Raw genomic sequence first — 23,212 nt, 5'->3', positions numbered from 1 at the left:
GACCTTCAGAGGAACTGGTTGGCCATTTTGTGAGACAGGATGCTGGACTAGATGGTTCACTGGTCTGATCCAGCAGGGCTCTTATTCTGTTCATCTCAAATACATTTAAAAATTACACTGATGTTTCTGTTTGGCTGTGGCTTATATGGAACTCCCAACATACAAGAAAGGGAAAGAGGTACCACAGATTCTGAAAGAATAATGCAGGATCAATCTTTTCCCATTCAATAAAAACACAACAGCTATAGAATTGTTTTGTGTTAATTTAATCATACAAATATTCATTTATACATTAAGGAAAAAGCATCCTCCCCCCCACCACAATGTGCTATTACTGGATTCTTCCCAGACTCAATGAAGCAACACACCATCCTGCTCTACACATGCACTCCCCCCCCCCAGAGAGAATAAAGACAGGCTGCAGAATCAAACACTCACTCACACAAGAGGGGGAAAATAAACAACAACAATAAAAAACAGATGTAGGACAGCGTGCATTTCTCAGCCTCAGAGAACTCTGGCTACATTTATACCTACAGGGATTCACAATGCACTCATCCACAGCTGGGGGTGGGTGGATAAGTACACATTCCAAAATCCCTGAAGTCTCAGGATATACCCGTCACCTTCCCATGCCCCAAATTCATTCATAAAGGAGTAATTCCAGCCAGAGGGGCTCAAAGCCAGCCCAGTTCCCCAAGAAGTCTGGGGGCTTTCCTATCCCAGGCTGGAGTCACATTCACAGATGCAGAGGTTATCAGCATTATTTTAGCCCAACATTTTGGGCTGGAGTTAAGTTCTCATTTAAAGCACACACACATGCACTCTCTGCAAACAAAGTATTATTAACAAGAAATTCAAAACTTCCCTTTATTTGAATTGTAACAATTGCTTCTTCCCCTCAGGAATCCATCATTATTTCTTCTAGAGATAGTCACCAGGGAAGAAAGTCAGAGCTGACCACCCTTGCTCATGTGTGGCAGGTTGAAGCTTGGGGAGCTAGGTCCAGGCTCTAAGTTTCTGAAACCATGAACAAGAACTTGACTTGGGAAACAGGTCATGAGTCAAGCAATGCTTAGCTTCCTCTATGGCTAGGCAGTGGGCTAAGTATCAAGGGGACTGATGGCCATGCCATTCATATTTCTGCTACAGGTGTAATATGTTTGCAGGAAGGGCAGAATAAAAGTAAAATTAAATAAATAAATGTTGGAGGGGAAGACAGTATACACATATGTATACTACGATGCTTAAGGTAGGAGAAATGTTTGTTTTGCTGCCATTAGAAAAGTCTGGGAAGCACTCAGAGCTTTCAATCACATGTAATGGTAGCAAATTAAGCATTCATTGTAATTTGAAACTTTACTGGGTACAGTTTATCCTTTATGAATGTAGATCTGTACAGGAAGTGTGTCATGAACAAACCAATCATCAAATGAATGGCAACTTTAACCCAAGAGTCTCCATATGTGATAATGCTTATATCAACAGAAGAATATTTCCTTGGGAAAGAAATCATAGGCAGGATAGTGAGCACTTTAAACATCCCCCCCAGTCATCACCATAAGACTTATCTCCATAGCCAACACTAATGAACAAAAATGATGCCTTTGCAACTATTTCTACAAAGATTATCCTCAAACATAACAGAAATGCATATGGTCTGGAAGATCTGAAGAACTAGTGCTTAAGAAGATGGCTTCTTGCTACAACCCCACCTGGGCACTGGCTCCTTTTGTTTCCTTCACTGGAGTGACTTCTCAATTCACAAAAGTCACTGGTACATGGAAACACTATTCAAGACAACTGGCAGAGAATGGGCACTCCTGCATGCCACAAGACAACCATAATTGGCAGTATATATCAGCTTTCCCTATGCATATAGGGAAACACACATGTCCAAAACAATTGGCAGTTTAGATGGGGTGAAAATGTGAATACCTGGTGCAAAGAGAAAAATGAAGCCATTCTGACTTGGTCTGGTAGTTGCCAATTGTGATCACTGTAAAACTACCAATGTTGCCGCAAAAGCAACCATACATTCCCACACAGATGACAGCAAAACCCACACAGTCTACTTAGTCACTTCACTTGCCCATCAAGGAAATTGCTTGCCCAGAGCACACAAAAAAAATTAAATCAATCATCATGACTGTTATATACAATCATTTCCTATAACCTTATTTGCATTTGAACACACTACACTGCCCACAGTGATTCAGATATGTATTTGGAGAGCTGTGCTGAGAAGAAATAAGAAGTAAAAAAATTTCCCCAACTTCTATACTTCCATTAATCTCTCATCTCAAGAGTTATATAATTCCTGGGGTTGCAACAAAACTGAACAGGAGTCCATGGAACCATAAAAACTAATAAAATCTATTCCAGCATATGTTTTTTGCCAGTCAGAGCATCAAATGAAGTGAGCTATGATTTACAAAATTTTATGCCGGAATAAATTGTTTATCATTAAGATGCCAATGGACTCCTGTTTAATTTCCTCTCAAGAGTAACTCCTTGAAATAATCTCTCCAAGTGTCCATGGCCACACTAATGGAAAGATAATTCAAATTAGATTGGTGGCAGAAGGAAATTATACATATTCTCCAAAAGAGCACTAAATAAGATGCTGAGATGACCCCAGAAGACTGAATACCTAAATGCCTACAACCCTTCATGATCCCAGCGAGATCCACTTAAACTCTGCAGATGCTAACCACATGTTCTGGTGGAAGACAGGACAGTGAAAGTGTAAAAGGCCCTTTATGCAAATCAATGAAACAATATAGTTTGGGGTATGTTACTTCGTCCCATACTAAAAGCTCTGCACAACCTCCATCAGTGCATACCATATATACTTCTCTCAATTATCCCAGAGTAGGCAGTTTGGTCTTTAGAGTGAGATGAAAGGAAGGGGATGTTGCATAATGTTCTATCTTTGGCAGATGGGTGCTATGGACTAGTTCAAGTTTCTGAATTAGACAGAACCGCCCTCCTCCTCTCCTTTGCAAAGCCTTGAACTGATGCAACACCCAAAACACCACAAACTGCAACTTTCTCCTATGGAGGACAACCTAGTCTCAGTTATATATGGCTATCAATCTTTATGGGCTGTACACTGCTCAACCCCTTTGACAGACACACACACACACAATCTAAAACATCAAAGGTTCAGAGAATAAGAAAGCCAATTAGTCTTTGCCAGCTAAGCTAGTATCTGTATTGCCAAATAATCAAACAGAAGTTACCCCAATATTAAAAGGGAAATGTGAAGTTTATACCTACAAGTAACATTTAAAAAAAAAAAAAAACACACAACTGGTGCTCTAATATTTTAGAAATAAAATTGATTCTTGGCACATGCATAGCTGTCTCAAAAGATTGTTACTGTAAATTAATGAATCCAGGAATACTTCAATATGTTAATCGTTCAGGGCAAGTTTTGGAAATCTAAGTGTAGGCTCTCATAGAAAGTCTAAGAAAAACCTCCTGCATCATTTTAATTCTCTTGCCTTCTTTACTGTTGCTGTACCCAAGAAGAGTGAAACTGAATTTAATCAACTTTTACTAATAGAAAAGAACTAGCAGATGACGAATACATACCATGCCCAGAAGAATTATACCAACAGCAGATTAAAGGCAAAAAATAGATGAAGCTACAAATTAAAAACACCTGATGTATAAAAATAGCAGCTGCACTAACCAAGAAAATGCTAAGCAAGCTTCCATTTCATAGCAAGCACATCTCCATAAAAATGCACGCTGTCCCTTTTGAAAAGTTGTGAACAAGAAATGAAAAAAATTAACATTTGCTCAGACTACAACCACTCTGTAGGCAAAATAATTTTTTCTTTTAAAAAGAGATGGCTTTTCTGTTTTAATTTTAAAAAAATTTCTTTTTAAGCTACCTAATTAACTGTGACAATGACTTCTAAACAGAACATTGGTGTATTTTTTCTCTCTCATAGCACTGAACAGCACTCCTGAAATTCAGCATTCACACATGCATACTTTAGTTTAGGTTTTTTTTCCCCTGGAAACAACTAGTCTTAAAGTTATAGTTTGTTTTCTTCTTATCCAAGGATATGGAGCCAAGAAGGGGGCGTTCATGCTGTATCTTCTATAAGTCACAAGAACTCCCCCTCCCTCCCAAGTCCGGTCTTTGTTAAATTCTCTTCTCAACGATACCCGTTTTTGTTTAAGACTGTCCAAAGGGGTAAGGATCATGAAAACCCTGGAAAAGAATTAGAGACAATAATTAATTTCAGAAGGGGGAACAAGCTAAGCCATGTCTACTCCAAAACATCAGCACTCTCCCCCAAATGAAATCCCATTTAGCCTATATTCGAAAACGGGGTCCATATGTTTCAAGCCAACCCACTGTCCTCCCATTTCAATGCTACAACACCCCCCAAATATATCACTAATGCCACTCCCAAATAACATCAATATTTAGTCATTTGTACCAGTACACAGATATACCCACTACACTGGAAAAAGAGGTTCCATAGTTCCAGGTTGGGGTGTTGAGTATATATAGCAGGTTTGAGATACAGCAGTCCTGGAATGTTATAATGATGCCGGTGTTTAGATTTGTTATACACCTTTGAAATCCCAATCAATTAGACAGCCCATGTACTTAAGCCCAGAACAGTCCCAGTCCCAACAGTTTACACACACACAAAGCTGCTCACTAGGCTTGAAGGTTGGTTCTGTGTCTCCAACCAGCGATGCTACCTTGAGTTGCAGACCTCATGTATGTTTTGTGGCAAGCAGGAATTGGAGCTATTAGCCCAGCTGACCCTGTTTAAATTCCAAAAGACACACAATAAACTTCTATAAGCCTTATTTGCAATTGGTCAGCTTCCCTTTGACTGAAGCTATGCAAAGTTGTGTTGGTATAAGCCACACTACTGCAAAGTTCACATAAAGCTATCCACAAAACTAGCACTGGCACAAATTAATACCTAAAAAGCTGAGCTGCTTCTTGATATGTCCCTATTTCCTCTCTCCAATGATTTTATCAGTCATTCTTTATTCTATTGAAGGATAATTTCTAAAGCTGTACATTATTCAGAGGAAACAAACTACCATTTAAAACTGCAATGCTTTATCATGTCTGTTTTCTACACTGACTCAGCTAGCATCCTCTGTTATAAGGGCAGAAAATTATTTTTAATATTTTGCGAGTACTAGCATCACATTCTTGGTCTAACCTGAACAAAGTATTTCAGATACCACATAAAGTTCTTAAGGAATGAACAGACCGACAACTTTCCAGTTTTCTTACTAGTGCTGCACAGCAATTTCAGAACCTTTTTGATAATAAAAATAAGGCTCTTCAAAATAGTAATATGAAGACAGTGATGCAAAAACTTTTCTTCTTTAAATGAAGTCATGGGGGGTGGGGTCAAGACTAGTGGAGTTCCCCATTTGTTAATAAATACAGTAAATACAACTTGTTTATACTCTTTAAAACACATCTCAGCGCAGGCTGAAGCCAAATGATAAAGGCAACTGAATGCATCCCCTGAATGAAAAAGCTGGTGAGAATTTTACTATGTGGAACTAAAAGAAAACTGCACTTTCATTATCACAATACAAGAACTGCATTATGAACTCAACATCAATGGCAGGACCTGCAGCCTAATGTGAGCACCCAGCTGAGCTTGGCAATTTGCATTTTAAACTATAATTTCCCCCAAATATATGCACTCAGTTCAGTGTCCAGTGGCTGTATTATTTAACTGATTTTATTTAATGAAAGGATTTTGTTAAAGAAAGTCCAAAGGGTAACTGCAACAAATAGTGTTATTTATGCCAGACAGTCCAATTAGAGCAAAACTTTCTTGAAGGCCTTCTAAATATTAGAAATAGAAACATCCACTAGGGGGGAAAAACAGAAATATGAATCTGTATATTTTAGTATCAATTGTTAAAATAATGCAAACACAGCCTTAGTAGCCTTGGCAAACGTAGAGGGGGGAGATTATTATTTATTGAAAAGATTTATTAGCCCACCTTTTCTCAGGCAATCCAAGGTGTGTAGCAAAACCAAACTACTTAAAATCAGAGTTCAAATATATATAGTTCAAACAGCCACCAAATCTAATAAAACTGCCCAAAGTCTAACCAACTTTTAACATATTCAAGTGACTCATAAAACTCTCTCATAATGTTAAGACTTACAATACAATTTCCCTTATTGAGATGTTAGCAAATAGAGGATGGATTCATAGTATCACCAGTTGAGTGAAAGTGACAGAACAAGTTTTTTCCATGCCCCACTTCCCACTGCAACTTGCTGAAGAGTGTGAATTCTGTTCCTAAAAATCAGGGAACCCTCATGAATAAAAGGGGAGAATCTGCAGTGTAGGGAGAGGCCTAACAAACATTGTCTTCCCTCTTCCACCAACAGAAATGCTGTTATACCTGCAGAAGACCACCTTTGGATTGTACCCATAAATTTTATTTATGCATTTAATACCCTTGGGTTTTTGCATTCTTCTTAAAACAGAGTACAATCTTTCCAAATCTCAAGGAGGCCAGTGTGTTAAGAGCATGCTAGCTGTATCTGAAGTACTTTTGAAAGTATATCTTTGGTTTTCTACTGTGGGATACTTACCTGGGAAGTGCAAGAGCATTTCATATACTGATGTCATTAAAATAAAATTTAAATATATTAGTGTTTTCCTAGCTTGCTTCTTCTCTACCTCTCCTGTGAGGTGGTGCCATAATTTGGGACTTTGAAGTTTCAGCGCCATTGTTTTAGTTATTTACTAAATTGGGTTTTAGTATATATTTTTAGCTGTTGTTTACCACCCTGAGCCCTGTGTATTCAAGGAAGGGCAGTCTGCAACTTTAAATTATAATTAAAAATAAATAAATAGTAGTCTTCTTCAACTTTGTGCCTATAGCAAGAGCACTGGTCCTGCACTTCATATAATGCAAAACATCCCTAGATAAAGGTGACAACCGTTTTAAGGCAAATATCATTCATAAACAACATAAAAAACGTTTTATTTAATCAAGAGAAATAAGAAATGAGATATTCTTCAAAGTACTAGAGGTGAATACATCAATTTTTTTAAAAGCTGATTTTGTAATTTAGCTTTCCTCCCTGTAATTATGAACATAAATTGGACTGTATCAAAACATGGTACTGCATAATTGAAGACATTTTTGCTCATGCAGGTGGTGGAGTTAAACAATATCTCTGGATTTGCCATTTGAACTGCAGGCCCCTCTCCACCCCTGCTATTCCCAGGGATCCCCCTACTTTCATAAGCAGCTTTCCAGATGGTACAGAATACTACTGAAGACCAGGTAGAGGGAGAGGCTGGAAGATCCAGTCTGTGAGTAGAGCACCCATTCATAGTTCTTGGGATGCAACTCTAACAATGGACAGGGTCATGTTAAAATCCCTAATTGATTTTTTCCCTATTCAGAATCTTGGAACAGTCTGCTCTGCTGCCTACCTTGATAGTGATTTTCCCTGCTGTATGGGTAACACCTAAAAATGTACAAAAGCAAAGAGGAGAGTAGAACAAGAGGTTCAAATACACCCTCTCATCATTTCATATATTTGCAAAATTGAAAGCACTTCTCTGAAATTAGGAACTGAAACCAGATGGCTTCATAGCAAAATAAAAAGGGTAACTTCAGAGATGCAATCTTAACTGATTTCATAGATATCTCAAATCCTGGCTACTAATTCTCAGAATTACTAGATAAGCTAGGTGACAACAAGAACTATACAATGCTTTTTAGCTGCAAAATCTGAATGATGATTATTAATAAAAATATCTTCCTAGGTTAAAACTAAAATACACATTTTTCTTTTCACTGAGTTTGAAAATGCATAAATTTAACACTGGCTTTTGTATACTGTGGAGTTTAAATAAATAGAAGTACACATTCTTCAAAAATTAGCTTTTGATGCATGGCTACAAGAGAAAACAAATTTCTCAGAGTACGCTGATGGCAATATCAGATAATTTATCAAATCACTCTCTCTTCTTCATTGTTTCCTGGCCCGTTCCTGGTCAGTGCTTCTCCAAACTACCTTTGCCTTTCTTGAGTCACTTGAGTACATTGAACACAAACAGAGCATTTTGTACTACATTTTGTTCAAAGAATACTATACAAATATGATGTAGCAGCTCAAATCTCTTTCCTACAGTCCATGTATCTTCCTTCTGTGTTTAACTGAAAGCTGACCTACAAGTTCAGAAAAAGTGCTGACAAGCCTCAGGTACACCAGTTCAGAATGCCCGGGGAACCACATGTTTGAACCATGTTCTCCTACCTCAGAACTATTTGCATCCAGAAAATTATTGTGGGAAGAAAGCCATGTCAACCCATCTTTAACCTGACACAGCATCTTTTCATAAGCACAGTATATTTGACCTCCCAGAACACTCAAATATGCAATCCCCATACCCCTGTACCCTGAAGTGGTAGAGTCTAGAAGGGCAGTATCATCTAGTCTTTCTTTAGATCAGCTCTAAAGCAAAATTGTGTCTATCAAACAGAAAGAACTGTTTTGCTTTTTCTATTTTATGCCCTTAACTAGTTCAAATTGCCACCCCAACGAAAAAAGCTCTGTGGGTTCTGCATGTTAATATGGTATGTCCACATAAACACAATATACTATTATCATGACCTATAAATATCTGTAATTCCTCAACACAAATTTTAGCAAGGAACATGGAAAAAAAGTGGAAGGCATATTTTATTTATTTACAAAATTTATATTTTGCCTTTCTGCCCTCACAAGGGCCACCAAGGTAGCTAACAATTTAAAACATACATGATAAAATCACATTTTAAAACCATTAAAATCAACCTCCCGACTGCACATCATTAAAACTAATTAATATTTGTAATATTCATTGCCCAGCTATCTCTACACCAGAAAAATTCTTGTTGGATTAGATTTAGATCCTGCACATTTTTCCAACTGTACATTCTTTTTATGCCTATGTGCATGTGTACATATTTCTGCGCTAGAACTTTCCACACACAAAAAGTTCAAGTTTGCAATTAGGTGATTTTAAAGAGTTTTGCTTAAATACTTTCCCAATAGTTCTACTTTTACATGGTAGAAGTTAAGGTAAGCATACTGGATATCACACAAATATCTGCAAAGAACATATTACCATAACCATGAAGGCTAGAAGCATACTGGAAAAAGTGCAAAGCCAAATGCTGCCAGATTCTTTGGAGCAGTCACTGATATGCTGCTTCAGTCTGTCCTTCCACCTATAAAGATCCAGTACTTGACCAGTACAAAAATTAGACCCCAACCCAGCAAGTGGTAAATGCTCATAAAGCAGCAACTTTTCATATGCATCTCTCTCACTATGCATGCAACAGATTACTTGAGGAGGTGGAAATGTGTTTTTTTCAACAGCTCCAGTTTTGTGCTCAAGAAACCAAGTAAAAAACTAAAGGTTTCAAGTCCATTGAGGCACTGTAGAGCCCATTCTTTTCCTGTTGAGATGGAAGAAAATCAGGGCAAGCTCCTCCTTATTCCTCGCTACCAATAACTGGCAGAGCAGGGGGAACTGGGGCTATTTGAGTGCTTTGCAGTCATGGACATCTGGTTCAGGGCTTCATATTTCCTCAGTGGCAAGTTTTCTAGCTTCTTATAAATTAAAACAGTGTAAATTATGAAAAGCTAGAAAATCTGACAAGTCAGTTTTGTCAGAAATACAATTTTAGGTTAACGTTAGTTTTTGTGCAAATCATACTGAAAGTACAACATATATAATTAGGAAGTATAACCCCTATTTTTCTTAATTGTAAACATTTTGATTCTGTTTTTCTATATATAGTTACTAGGCTAAACTTTCTGTAAAAACTTTTTTGCGTTACTACATTTACCATTTTTAAAGAAGAAAATTTGACAACTTCAAGCATGAAAATGGCAGTCAAGCTGTTCTGCTGCTTTAGAAAAATGGGGAATGGACAGCGATTTTTTTTACCATAAAATGGAGCTGTGAGATTTAATTCATATTGGATATACATTCAAGTTAACTCTCACACTTACTAGGCCTGTTTGATACCACAACTCTGAGAAAATGTTAAGCATAACAGACTAACCAAGTTCAAAAGCAGTCAAGGATCAGTCCTCTTCCTAAATTCTAAAATTATGGATTAGAACCAAACACACTTCTGCACATCTAGAATGCACACTCATTAATAAGTATTTCTGTTGCTATTTTAGCTTTCCAATGAAAGCAATACTGCATAATTTCACTGTTATATGTTTCTGCATTGAGCAGACTTCATAATGCCCCAAATATATGTATTCTACATACCTGACCCAAGTGGAAAATACCTTAACGCATTTACTTTGCAAAAATGTAGCAGGCAGATTGAAAAGGAATTCCAGAATTCCCACAGCAGATTCAACCTAATACTAATCTATTATTCTCCAGTGTGAATAACCTATATCAGTTTACATATGAAACTGCATTCTACTGAACTAGAACACTGGTCTATCTAGCTCAGCAATGTCTTGAGTTGTGTCAAACAGATTTTCCACTAGAAGGAGTCCCCTATGACCACCAAAAAAGCTATGCTCGGGATCCTGGAACCTGTATTGACAAAAAGTCAACTGGGATGCAGGGGAAGTAGGTTAGGTTGAATAGGAAAACTGGCAGCAGTTCCTGACAGTGTCAGAGAGTGAAAGGTCTGTCCTGCTATCTGAGATCATTTTTTTAAAATTGGAGATACCAGGGATTTAACCTGGGATTTTTCTTCATGAAACTCATGTCCTCTACCACTGAGTTATAGGCTCTCCCAAAAATCACTGGTTATAAGTTTAGAAAGACAGTGCATGACAGGGAATGCTGTAAATGTTTGAATACATTTACACTGATAAACCCATTGACTCCTCAAGTATTGAAACTTCTTAGAAGGCCAAATACTGTAACTGTATATTAGCCAAAACGAACTCTATGATGTATAAAGTTGCCTATCAAAACTAGGTACTACTTATACTGATTTTAAAAAAAAATCCAGGATGATTTGCTCCTATTTTTCAAAAAGAAAATCAGCTTTTCTCCACCAAAGATACAGCCTGACCTGGATAGCCCAGGCAAACCTGATCTCATCAGATCTCAGAAGTTAAGCAAGGCCAACCCTGGCAAGTATTTGGATGGGAGACCTCCAGAAAATACCAGGGTTGGGAGGCAGAGGCAGGCTATCAAGCCACTTCTCTGAACATCCTCCATGCCCCAGTAGGAGTCGCCAGAGGTAGCCATAACTTCCAGGCATGTGCACACATGTACACACACCCAAAATACAAAAAAAACCCAACACACGCACATACACATACACAGATGCGTGCTATCCTCCCACCCCGCCCCCCCCCACAAAAAAATTTACATTTGGGAGCCAAGATCTCTGGATAGTTTTCAAAGCAGCCTTATTTGTTGCTTTGAAGAGGGAGACTACTTGTTATGAAAGTATCAAAGAATAAACTTTTTCATTTAGCTCGTTAATGCCATCTCCAGATTTTTTGGGATAACTGTATTCCTAAATTCAAGGATAATCAGTATACTATTGCTATTCTACATAGTTTTAGTTGAGATTTTTCAAGGTCTTTCATTTTAAAAAAACTGGCCAACCTGTTCCACATATTGGGGTAATATCAGGTCACAAAATGAATTTATCTAAATCAGAATGGCTTGGATTCGATATGTCAGGTCAGGAGCAACACTGTTAAAATCTGTTCTATGTCATGGAGCGATTAAATATCTGGATCTATAATCACTGATAATCGTATCTCTAGCTCAGGATAACACTGATTTACTAAAAGACTAAATTTAGATGCTATTATTTTAAGCTACACAAAGAAATGATCTGAATTTACAGGGATGGAAACATCTGTGAAAATGTCACTTCACAACTAATCTTGATGAGTTTGAAAGAATATTTCTCTAAAATAGTTGACAGTGGAATCTGAACCTCATAAATTTGCAATTATATACAGAAAAGTATTAGATGTATGTTGGAGATATGGTCAAGGACTTGCATATTTGATACATGTGTTTTAGGCATGTTCAAAACTTAACCTATTTTTTGTTAAAATGTATTTATTAAGTATGCAGTAGTATACTGCTACTTCCCTAAGATCATTCTATTAGGATATTTAAAAGAATTGTTAGCTTCTTCAAAGACTTACAGTATAATCCTAAAAAGGTCTACTAAGAATTTTAATAAGTCTGCTCAACAGGACAATCTCAGGAAAGTGTTTTTGGGATTGCATTGTTAGTCTCAACTGTGCTTACAGTTGCTAAGATGGTTACTGTGGTACACTGGTGAAAAACAGAACTCCCTTCTATAAAATATTGGTCTTATTGTCTTTGAAACATAGTCAAATTAACGAATGTACTATTAAATGATCCAAATAAATAATTTATAATGCACTGATAAGTTTGGGGAACACTGGGCAACTTTTACTCCAGCATGAAAATGGTTGAGAAAACATACCCTTTTGCTTTTTATGAATTCTTTTCTTTTTCATTTCAAGATATTACGCAATATGTTATATATACGTTTAGATATCTTTATGGCATCTGCTGAGTGGGGTTCTTATCTTTGTTGGAATATATCCAGCACCAGAGGTGCTATGGATACTGTAAAGTGATAATTTTCTACTGTTGTTTTTAGGAATTTAACGTATGAATCTGTATCAATATTTGGATTTATTACTAGATGTGAATCTGTTGTGACCTGTCCTGAGCCTGCTTGCGGGAAGGGTGGGATATAAATCCAAGCATAAATAAATAATATGATCTGAAGACATGAGCAGTGATTCACAAAAGTGCATACCCTGCCACAAATTTTGTGGACTCTTGCTGTTTTCTACTATGTAATAATAAAATTGTCATGTTCGCTTAGGAACTGAAGCTTTGATAGAAGTATGTTGGAAGATTCAATAACCAGAACAGCATGCTTATATTGATTTAAATTGTTCAATTTCTATCACAGTTAAAAGTGCTTTTTATACTCTGAATCACAGAGTCTGTGATTCAGCAAGTGATGTAGAAATTGTATACCATATAAATTTGTGTAATCTTTCTTTTAAAACTGTCAGATGCCATCTCATTTTGTGACAATTAATTTCATATGCAAGGTAAGATATCCTGTCTATTCTGCACCTGCAGCAAATTGAATTCATTGAATGTATGCCTACCTTACAAATTTTACTACTGTATGTGACTGAAAGTCTCATATCTAAGCTAATTAACAGAAATAAATAACTGAAATAAAGAAAACCCACAAATGCTTTAAGTCCTCTTCATACAGAAAATGTTTTAACCTTCCAAATCAATCTTTCTGTATACTTTCTGGCTCCAAGCTCAGATGTAAAATTTCCAAAACACTGTGCAGACAGGAGTATTCCATTTTGTAAAAAAAAAAATTGGACAAAAGTGAAACGAGTAATCTTCCTTAATTTAAATTTGCATTATGATTGAAGGACATGAAATATATCACATATGATTTAGCACATAAATTGCATTTTGATGTATTTCTGTAAAAACATAAATGCCTTATTCAAAGAGCAAGTACAAATATACCCAGTGGGATATAGCTGGAAGCTGCTACACTCTCGGGTACCCAAGTATACCATAGGCTTTGTTAGTTGAGAAAAGGGGAGGAGGGGAAAAGAGATATTACATGAATAAATTTGAAAAACACTGGAGTAAACAGATTAAAGTTTTATTATCTAGGCTTAGAAACAGCAGACCTCAGAATTATCACACAGAAACAGGAAAAAAACTTGTCTTTTTGGAGGAAAAAGCTCAGGAAATAAACACTCCTATAATTAAAGAATGGCAATAAATTTGGGTGTCAGTTCCACTTTAGTAGTATGCCATTATACACAATGGCTGTAATTCTACACATGCTTCATTGGGAATGATCCTAAGTGAACTCAGTGAGACTGGATTCTGAGTAGGCTGCAACTGTAATAGTTGAGAATATTCTCAATATACACTTTATATATATTCCATTTTAGCACAATAAATAATTCTTTTAAAATACTAGTAAAACACTAGTATAACTAAAAGTTTATTTACTTCTCTAATCAATGCCTACAAGATTACAGCTTCAGATTTTAAATTTTCACTTCGTATTTCATACTTCAGAAAATAAAGGTTTATATATACTAAAAGATTTTCTTTCACATAGCATCCTGTGTTCCTTGGTTGCTTATGTATATTTTAAAATATTCACTTTCCCCCATGTTAATGCCTCTCTATCATAGATATTCTTTTTAATAAAGGGGAAACAGAATTGTAAATAGGAGGTACATCATGTTCTTGCATAATAACATTACACACATTGCTACTGTCAACCCCCTTCCCTTCCAAATAATTCCAAACATTTCTCCTATGGGGTTGGAACCTGCAATCTGTCAAGGGAAGGTGATGATAGAAGGGGATCTTTTCCTTGTTCCGCTCCCTGAGCAGTCCTTACTGACACCATGTGCATAATTTCAGTCTCACACTCAGTCTTATCTACTATTGTGTTGATCTTTTTAGAGCTCTTCAAAGCTTGCTGTAGTTCCACTATTTTGAATCTGTTATAATTGCAAATTTGGATATCTCAATACTCATCCCTGAGTCCAGATTATTTATTAAACAGTACTGGTCTCAGTATGTGCCTTAGAGAACACTATTATTTGCTTTCCTACATTGTGAAAATTACTGGTTTAGTTTTATCACATATGAGTTCAAACTTTTGAATGAATATCAATTAGATATAGCTTGTTACTCTTTAAGAACTAACTGCATAGCAGTGACTGTGGGATAATTTGTCTATAGTATCATACTTGTCACTGGGAGAGTTTATTCTTATGCATTCCCTAAAGCAATGGCTTAAGTATGAGAATCACTGCAGGGAAGACAGAAGCAAACAATTCTAGAAGCTTTGCTACAACTTCATCATCTTCCTTCTTTCAGTATTCTTTGTACGGGTTGATTATGTAATACTCTCCTGTATCTCAGGATCATTTCTTGATAACGGAGAGAATTTAGAGAGCCTTTGCACAAAAAGATAGCACTTCTCTAGCAAGGAGAGGTTCCCAATTTCCACTCAATCCTCTTTCTAAACAGCACCTCCATGCCTTATTAAAGAAGCAACAGAGGACACAAACAGGGAGCTAGAACACGAAGCTCCATTCATGATTCATATGTTCCAACAAAATGTTAAACAGCTTACTATCTTCAGCAATTTGTTGTCAAATGCCATTTATGGCTTCCATTAAAATATATATACTAGTTTACTAGGCTTTGTACTTTTTATTTTAAGAACTTTTGAATTAAAACCACCTAAGCAGCTGAGCACAGACTTGTACTTTAAGGAAATATTTTTTTATAACCTTCTTTACTGGTATGCTACTGGTAGTGGTATTTGGCCCTCCTTTTGGGCCTGTTAGTGTATCTGCTGATCCGTACTACAGATTCTCTATAGCAGAAGTTTTAAATTATCTCCACCCCTTTCAAAAAAGATCTTTCTGTATCTTTCAGTTTCCTTTCAACAATCTTTTTCTTTGGGGTGAGAAATATTGTAGAATTTATTTTAACATGCTGGGAAACATTTAATAATTTTTGAGAAATTCCTCCTTCAGAAATTATGAGGGTGCTAGATTTTCTGGGCAATGTGTCCTGAATTTGATAGTGTTGTGACTTGTATTTTCAAAAGTACATTTATGCTTCACCAGAATGTGAGCAACATTTAAAGATTTGGTATCCCTTCTTTTTTAGTTCCACAACTAATTGTTCAAGGAACAGTCACCCATTATACCTAGAAACATTGCCTATCATGACTGGAGTTTACAGTTACCTAGTCAATTGGAAGGCAGTTTAAACCATGCTTTTTACACTATTTTCATTACCTGCCTTATAAGTTCAGTTGACTAACATTTAACTCTCCCTTTTCCAAACTCAGACCAACTGGCAATTACACATAGCCCAGAATATAAAACTGACTATGGTGAACTTGTCTAAATTTAGTCTGCCATAACACTCCCCTATGTCTCCTATAATTGCACTGTGATGGGTATTCGCTGATTCAATACATTTTAACATATCTTCCCGCATAAAAGGTTTCCCTGAAATCCAGACACAGCAATTTAAACCTTAATAATTACTTGAAGCTAAAAACAGCAAAACAAAAAGATAAAACTTTAAAAAGTGAACACACAGAGGATATTTTATCTTCCAGATTTTGCTGTTCTAAATCTATTGTGAAATTTACCACCTAATATACTTACAATTTTAAACACTGATGGAAAAGCAGCTTTGTAAATTGTTGCCTTCTCAAACAGCAAGCACCAACCAAAGAAGGCTAGTTTAACAAAGCATTTAAAGCATTTGAACATGGCCATGCTTTTACTCGCTTTGAATTCAAGGCAAGGACTTAGCAAATTAAACACTCAAATGCAGACTCTTCATGAGTAGATCAGACAGAGGCACAAGGGAGACTCTCAGAGTACAGGCCATGGACTCATGACTTCCCCGTTCTCCTGTTCCCCCAGGGCACCTACCTTACTGTATGTCACTACTGATAAGTTGTTCGAGTGACTGCTGGGGGAGAGATTTACAGAGTTTTGTGACAGTTCAGTCTGATCTTGTTCAATTTGGTCAGGAGCAGGCCCCCATGTGTTTTTGCTGATTGTGTCTAGCTCGGAACCCCCAGGGTCTTTTAAGTTGTTTTCATCTGGTTGCCTGTTCTTCTGCGGAGAGGCGAATGGGTTAAAGTTTCCTTCTACCTTGCGATGTGGTTGCGTGTTGAACTCTGTTTCAAATGATGACAGCTGCTGCGTTACTCCTAATAGTCCTCCAACTTCCACACTGAGAATCACCCAAATGATGTCTGTAAAAGGGAAAGTTGTCAGTGCACAACACAATTTAATGCATCACTTAAGCCCAACATGTAAAGCCACAACAAAACACCGGTTCAAGTTATTTACAGTACCAATTCTAAGCCTCATTTCCTATGCAGATGAAGAATTACAACAGCAGTGGACATTTGCCAAGAACTATGCAAAAGGATTTGGTACTTCAACTTTGAAAAGAGGGAAATACTGCCATCTACTGTTAACCATTCAGTCCCCTCAAATAACGTCAATCCTGCCTTCCCCTCTTGCAAGTCAGAAGAGGGGGTGGCTCACAAAGCATACAGAGGCAGCTAGGCACTTTGCCTCTGAACAAGGATGAAAATGCTCAGTTTATCATGCATCCTGAACATATACTAAACACTAGATATACTAGATAAACTAGAATATACTATACTATATACTAGAATATACTAGAACATGATATGGATTATACAATTCTCTGATTTATGAATAGTGGAATTACATATTCAATTTGCTTCATCCTCCTCTTGACAGAAACAGCAAACTTGGGGTGTGAACTTTGCTGACCATGTCAAATATCAACAAACAAAAGTATACAAGGAAATGGGTAAATCTTATGCTCGGAGGAGTTCGCTAATTACAAAGGAACTGAGAAACACATAATTCATGGCCACAAACTGCCCACAGAAAGGTAATTCAGTAATTTAAATCCTTCACTTTTAATGCTTTAAATAGTTAAATGTTATAATATTTTCAATGTACATGTACATTTGAAGAAAAATTCTTTCATTTTATTTTATGTGTCCCCTACAAATGTTGGCTGAAATACTGACCCAGTTATCCTGTGCATTTTCCAGACACAGAATGGTCACAATTCCAAAGACAGAACAGGCACCCACCCATGTGACAAATTACTCCAGGGAGTGGAATCAAGAAACAATTATTACTGAATGATGAATCTGAGCAGTTGTTCACTGATTCACCTGTCTTCTAAAACTTGATACTAAACCGTGTAATTTTGAGGTATCTGAAATAGATGTGTCCAGAACATTCCAACTAAGTTAATGCAGAATATCTGCAGACTTCATTTGTGTGGGCTTTATTTTTAACAGTACATATTCTCTCCATAATAGTAGCATAATAGTAGCAATCCCCTTATTGTGAAATAATCCCTCCCCCTCACTTCCCTTCTTGCAAGTAAGAAGAGGGGGTGTCACAAAGCATACAGAGGCAGCTAGGCACTTTGCCTCTGAACAAGGATGAAAATGCTCAGTTTATTATGCATCCTGAACATATACTAAAACTTGTTTGGGGGGGGGGGTGGTTTGCAGGAGTAGTAACGTTTGACAAAAAAAGTCCTACTGGGACTGTATGGAACCCTAACTTCCAGTGCCCTATTTCTCTTGTCATACAGGCCTATGGTTCCTAGCATGTAATATTTTGACATAAATCAAGCCATCTCAGAAGTTCTGATCAATCCGTTATCACTAGAAATAGGAGTCTTATGAAAAGGCACCACTTACCTCCATAATAGAGTCCAGTAGCAGTGCACATTCGCCACTGGCCTTGATACATTCCTGCAGTACTGGGGCTGCACATCTGAACGCTGACATCTGCAATCTCCTGGGGCTCCAGTGATCGGACCATCACCATATTCACATGGCCAAACTGGTCTCCCCCAACATACTTAAGACAAACACCCGGAGGCCATGCTTCTGTCCCTGGAATTTAGCAAAGACGATATTGAAGCATCTTGTTAAAAAAACCCAGGAAAGTTTAACCAATCCACAGTAAAAACACCAGTTCTCTCACATATTGGCACTGCTTAGGGCAAAGGCTAGATTGGAAATCTACTGGCCAGATACAAAAAGCTCTTTGTTGTATATGTGTAAGAGTGACTCCCAGCTACGGTTGGCCATTTGAACATCCATAAGATTTACTTAACTAATAGTCAAATATTAACTTTATTAGAACAACAAAAAAGTAATCACCAGGTTTCATACTACTGCAAACTGTAAAAACAAAATTAACTGTTCCAGTTATACAATATTAACTTAAACAAAGTTAGTAAGTTTTTCTTACATGTGAATGATTTACTGAATTGTATTTTGCTTTGGCTTTTATCCTGGAATACTAGGGCTTGCCTATAGTTCCTTTAAAAATGAAATTAAAATAGAAATAAAAGAACAGCTAGCTGCCTAGGGGTAGAGATATAAAATTTCTAAATTTTAAACATATGCAATACTTGATGTCCTATCAAACCTATTTTACTACTTTAACATAAAAAGCATAATTTTTAACATCCTTAGTATATAAGATTGCAATATTTGACATATTAATGGAACTTGTTATAAATGCCCTAGTTTCGTACAATAAAAACTGCAAATGAACTCAGTACTTGAGAGAAAACTGCAAGATGATACACCCCATGCTATCAGCACATATATCTTAATTTTTGCTATTTGGTTCAAGAGAGCTAGGTTCTCAATATAACCTTCAGTTTTCCTCTGTGGCTTTGGTGCAATTTCTGCTCTACCCTCTTCTGATCTTTTTTCTCCCTCTTGCAATGCAGGTCAATAAGCTGCTTTTAACCTAATCTATGGATAAATGTGTCACAGTGGTTTGAAGACAAGGTTAAAAGCTCAACCACATTAGGTCAAAAAGACAAGAGAAGCCATGCAACTGTTGAAAAGCAATGAACACCCTGCATGCTCCCCTTATGAAGATCAGGTATCCTTCTAAATGAAAAAATGTATATTGAATGTAAGAGTTGTATATATCTATAGTATGACCACCTTGTCTTTAAAAACATTTCACTCATTTGAAAAACGAAAATATGTCATGACTGTTTTTTTTTAGTACTCCCTCAAATTTTTTTCTGTCAGAAAATGCTCCCCCCCCTCAGGCCTTCACATGTCTGCTTAGGGGTACTAGTGAGGGAGGAAGGGAAGTCTGGGGAGAGGGGGAATAAAATACTTTAAATCACAGTGGATCTTAATGAAGTTTGAGAGCCATTGGAATGTGTACGTTAAAATATTTTAATACATGCAGTTTTTGTGAATTTAAAATATGGATAATATCAATGATACACAATACCTCTAAGAAAGTAAGAACACAAGAGAAGCCATGTTGGATCAGGCCAGTGGCACATCCAGTCCAACACTCTGTCACACAGTAGCAAAAAAACAAACAAACAGGTGCCAACAGGAGGCCCACCAGTGGGGCCAGGACACTAGAAGCCTTCTCATTTCTGCCCACCCCCCAAAGCACCAAGAATAAAGAGCATCAGTGCCCCAGACAGAGAGTTCCCATCTATACCTTGTGGTTAATAGCCACTGATGGACCTCTGCTCCATATATTTATCCAATCCCCTCTTGAAGCTGTCCATGCTTGTAGCTGCCACCACCTCTTGTGGCAGTGAATAATCACCCTTTGGTCGAAGAAGTACTTCCTTTATCTGTTCTAATCCGACTGCTCAGTAATTTCATTGAGTGCCCACGAGTTCTTGTATTGTGAGAAAGGGAGAAAAAGTACTTCTTTCTCTACCTTCTCTATCCAGTACTTCTTTCTCTACCTTCTCTATCCTCTAATCTCTAACCTCCTACCCAACTGCTTATGTCCATAAACAAACAATCAGGAAACAGCAACAAAATGATACATGATGGGATAGGTAGAAATATGTCTTCACTTCACTGCAAACAGAATGAGTCAGTTGCATGGGATGGAGCAACTCTGTAATATTCTAAAGCTATATAGCATATATTTAAGACAGCAGACTTTAGTTTTGCACATAGTAAGATGGAATCTGTATTTACTCCATGCCTTATGCTGATCTCTAAATAATAAATTAAAGCCATATTTAAAACGGAACTTACAAAACTATGATTTGGAGGCATTTAGGGGAGGGGCTGCGGCTCACTAGCACAACATCTGCTTGGCATGCTGAAGATCCCAGGTTGAATTCCCAGCATATTCAGTTAAAAGGATCAGGCAGGGGGTGATGTGAAAGACTTCAACCCAAGACCCTGGAGACCCGCTACCGGTCAGAAGAGGAAGAACAGGAGAAGGAGACACCCTGTGAGGTATGTTAGGCTGAGAAAGCTGAGAGAACTGGTCTTGTAAGAACAACTCTGAGAGAACTGTAACTGACCCAAGGTTACCCAGCTGGCTGCATGTGGAGGAGTGGGGAATCAAACCAGGTTCTCCAGATCAGAGTCCGCTGCTCTTAACTACTACACCAAAAATTGATGGAAACTGGAGCATTATTGCCTTCCCAGTTTGTTCTTCCACAGTCAGACCCCTTCTCAATTAATTAAATTAAGCTTTCCACAGTATAAGTGTATAATATAAATACACTTAAGACAGAGGTGTTATTACCAAATGTAAACCCAAGCAAACTATATGATAATACCTGGTTAAGCACAGCTTCTAGTCCAGGTAAAGCAGTTAAATACCTTGTGTAGTGGTAGCCAGTTTGGTGTAGTGGTTAGTGTGCGGACTCTTATCTGGGAGAACCGGGTTTGATTCCCCACTCCTCCACTTGCACCTGCTGGAATGGCCTTGGTCAGCCAAAGCTCTAGCAGAGGTTATCCTTGAAAGGGCAGCTGCTGTGAGAGCCCTCTCAACCCCACCCACCTCACAGGGTGTCTGTTGTGGGGGAGGAAGGTAAAGGAGATTGTGAGCCGCTCTGAGACTCTTCGGAGTGGAAGGTGGGATACAAATCCAATATCTTCTTCATCTTCTATCGTCTTCTTCTAGTTCTGCTATCACTAAGCTTTCCTTGCTGAGTTTGCAAGCTAGCTGAGAGTTCAAGCACTTTTCAACTGTCTATGAACTGTGCTTCGATTTATCTTGGACAATTAGTTGAAACGGTAACAGAAAAAAGATTAAAAATTGAGACTGGCCTTATTTCGCTATATCAGATCTATCTCATATGTACCTGCTGGTTGGCTTATTTGCAGTTATATTGCTTCTCTCATATTTAGTATGAACCAGTCATAAACCAAATAGTTATCTAGATAATATGACATGATTATTATAGACCAGATTTATGATAGACCAGATTTAGAAAAAGACAAGACTGCTATTTTTCTAGAGATGTGCACAGAGATTTCTCTGGATGGAAGTCTCAAAACAAGATCAGGTGAGATTTCTTTGTGCATAACTTGGGCTTTTTGATAATCCCTAAAGACAGTGAGGCAAACAGCTGAAGCCTCATTTGCTTTTAAAACTATTATTTGCTATAGTATGATTAAACAATGCTAGGTGCTTTGGTAAATTTAATATTTATCTTCACAGTAATTGTAGGGTTGATTTTTTTCATGCTTATACTTTCTTCTGTCTTGCTAATTAAGAAATAACTTATCTCAATTAAAGTTTCTACAGGTGTTTTGTCTGGTCTGCTGGCTAATTTGAAGGAACGGAATTTATTCCCTAAATCTTTTGTATTATCAGAATTAAAGATTGTTAATTGCCCTTTAATAGATAAATTCAGGAGAACACTACTGCTAAACATTTTTGCAGAGGCAAACCCTTTAAAAGTGTTTAGCTCAGGTCCTCTAATTGGATGCCAAAGGGAATATCTTGCTACACTTGAAATTGGTATTTCTTTATCCAGCACATCATTTACTATGAATTATAAGTAGTATTATGGAAATTCTTACTGCTTTGGAAGCATTAACTCTATCACTACTGGATAGGATAAATGCCATTAAAATAACTATTTTATCTAAGCTACTCTATTTTTTTCAAAGTATACCAATCACTATTACTGAGAACAAGTTAATGGAATGGTAGAAAATACCTAGATTGGCCTGACAAGATGCCCTACAGAAATGGAATAGTGGTAGTTTGGCTGTTCAAAATATTACAATATATTATATAGGAACAAGATTGTATTGGTTAGCCTCATAGTTCAATGTGTAGGATTCAGATTTGTTACCATTAGAGAAAACATACATAGGATGCCATTAAGAAGGTGGTTCATGTTATGGAGAAACATGAAAACTTTTATAATGGTAACAATTGCCACATAGATTCTGTATTAGAAGTTCGGAATGAATATGATAGTATGTTGCCACCAAGATTTTCACATTTTAATTCTGCAGTAAGGGATCTGGCTTCTAAAACAGGATGGAATTATTTAGATTGCAAGCACTGAGAATGATGTCATTTAGAGAGATACTGCAATTTAGTAAAAATAAATAACCAATTTTTATTTTATTTATTTATTTTATTTCATTCGATTTATATTCTGCCCTACCCCACCGAAGCGGGCTCAGGGCGGCAATACAATATACTACAGTATCAGAATGCAGTAATAGGGGCATACCG

At 37.1% G+C, this 23,212-nt stretch overlaps 1 protein-coding gene across 2 annotated transcripts in view; it reads right to left on the bottom strand.

Annotated features, from left to right (window-relative positions):
- Positions 1-250: 250 nt before the first annotated feature.
- ILRUN (inflammation and lipid regulator with UBA-like and NBR1-like domains) overlaps positions 251-23,212 on the bottom strand; it is a 70,397-nt gene continuing 47,435 nt past the window's right edge. Inside the window, exons 3-5 of one of the 2 annotated variants that reach the window (XM_060231476.1) lie at positions 18,403-18,600; positions 16,565-16,893; positions 251-4,231 (exon numbers count right to left, since the gene is read on the bottom strand). In XM_060231476.1, the coding sequence (XP_060087459.1) occupies positions 4,196-4,231; positions 16,565-16,893; positions 18,403-18,600 (563 nt within the window). In that variant the 3' untranslated portion in view covers positions 251-4,195. Of the gene's footprint in view, positions 4,232-13,718; positions 16,894-18,402; positions 18,601-23,212 lie in introns of those variants that run through there. The other variant, XM_060231475.1, reaches the window with a different exon arrangement.

This window comes from Heteronotia binoei, chromosome 2, assembly GCF_032191835.1.
Source record: "Heteronotia binoei isolate CCM8104 ecotype False Entrance Well chromosome 2, APGP_CSIRO_Hbin_v1, whole genome shotgun sequence".
NCBI lineage: Eukaryota > Metazoa > Chordata > Lepidosauria > Squamata > Gekkonidae > Heteronotia > Heteronotia binoei.
The sequence above is the reverse complement of the archived record's forward strand: the minus strand, read 5'-3'. Positions and strand labels throughout refer to the sequence as shown.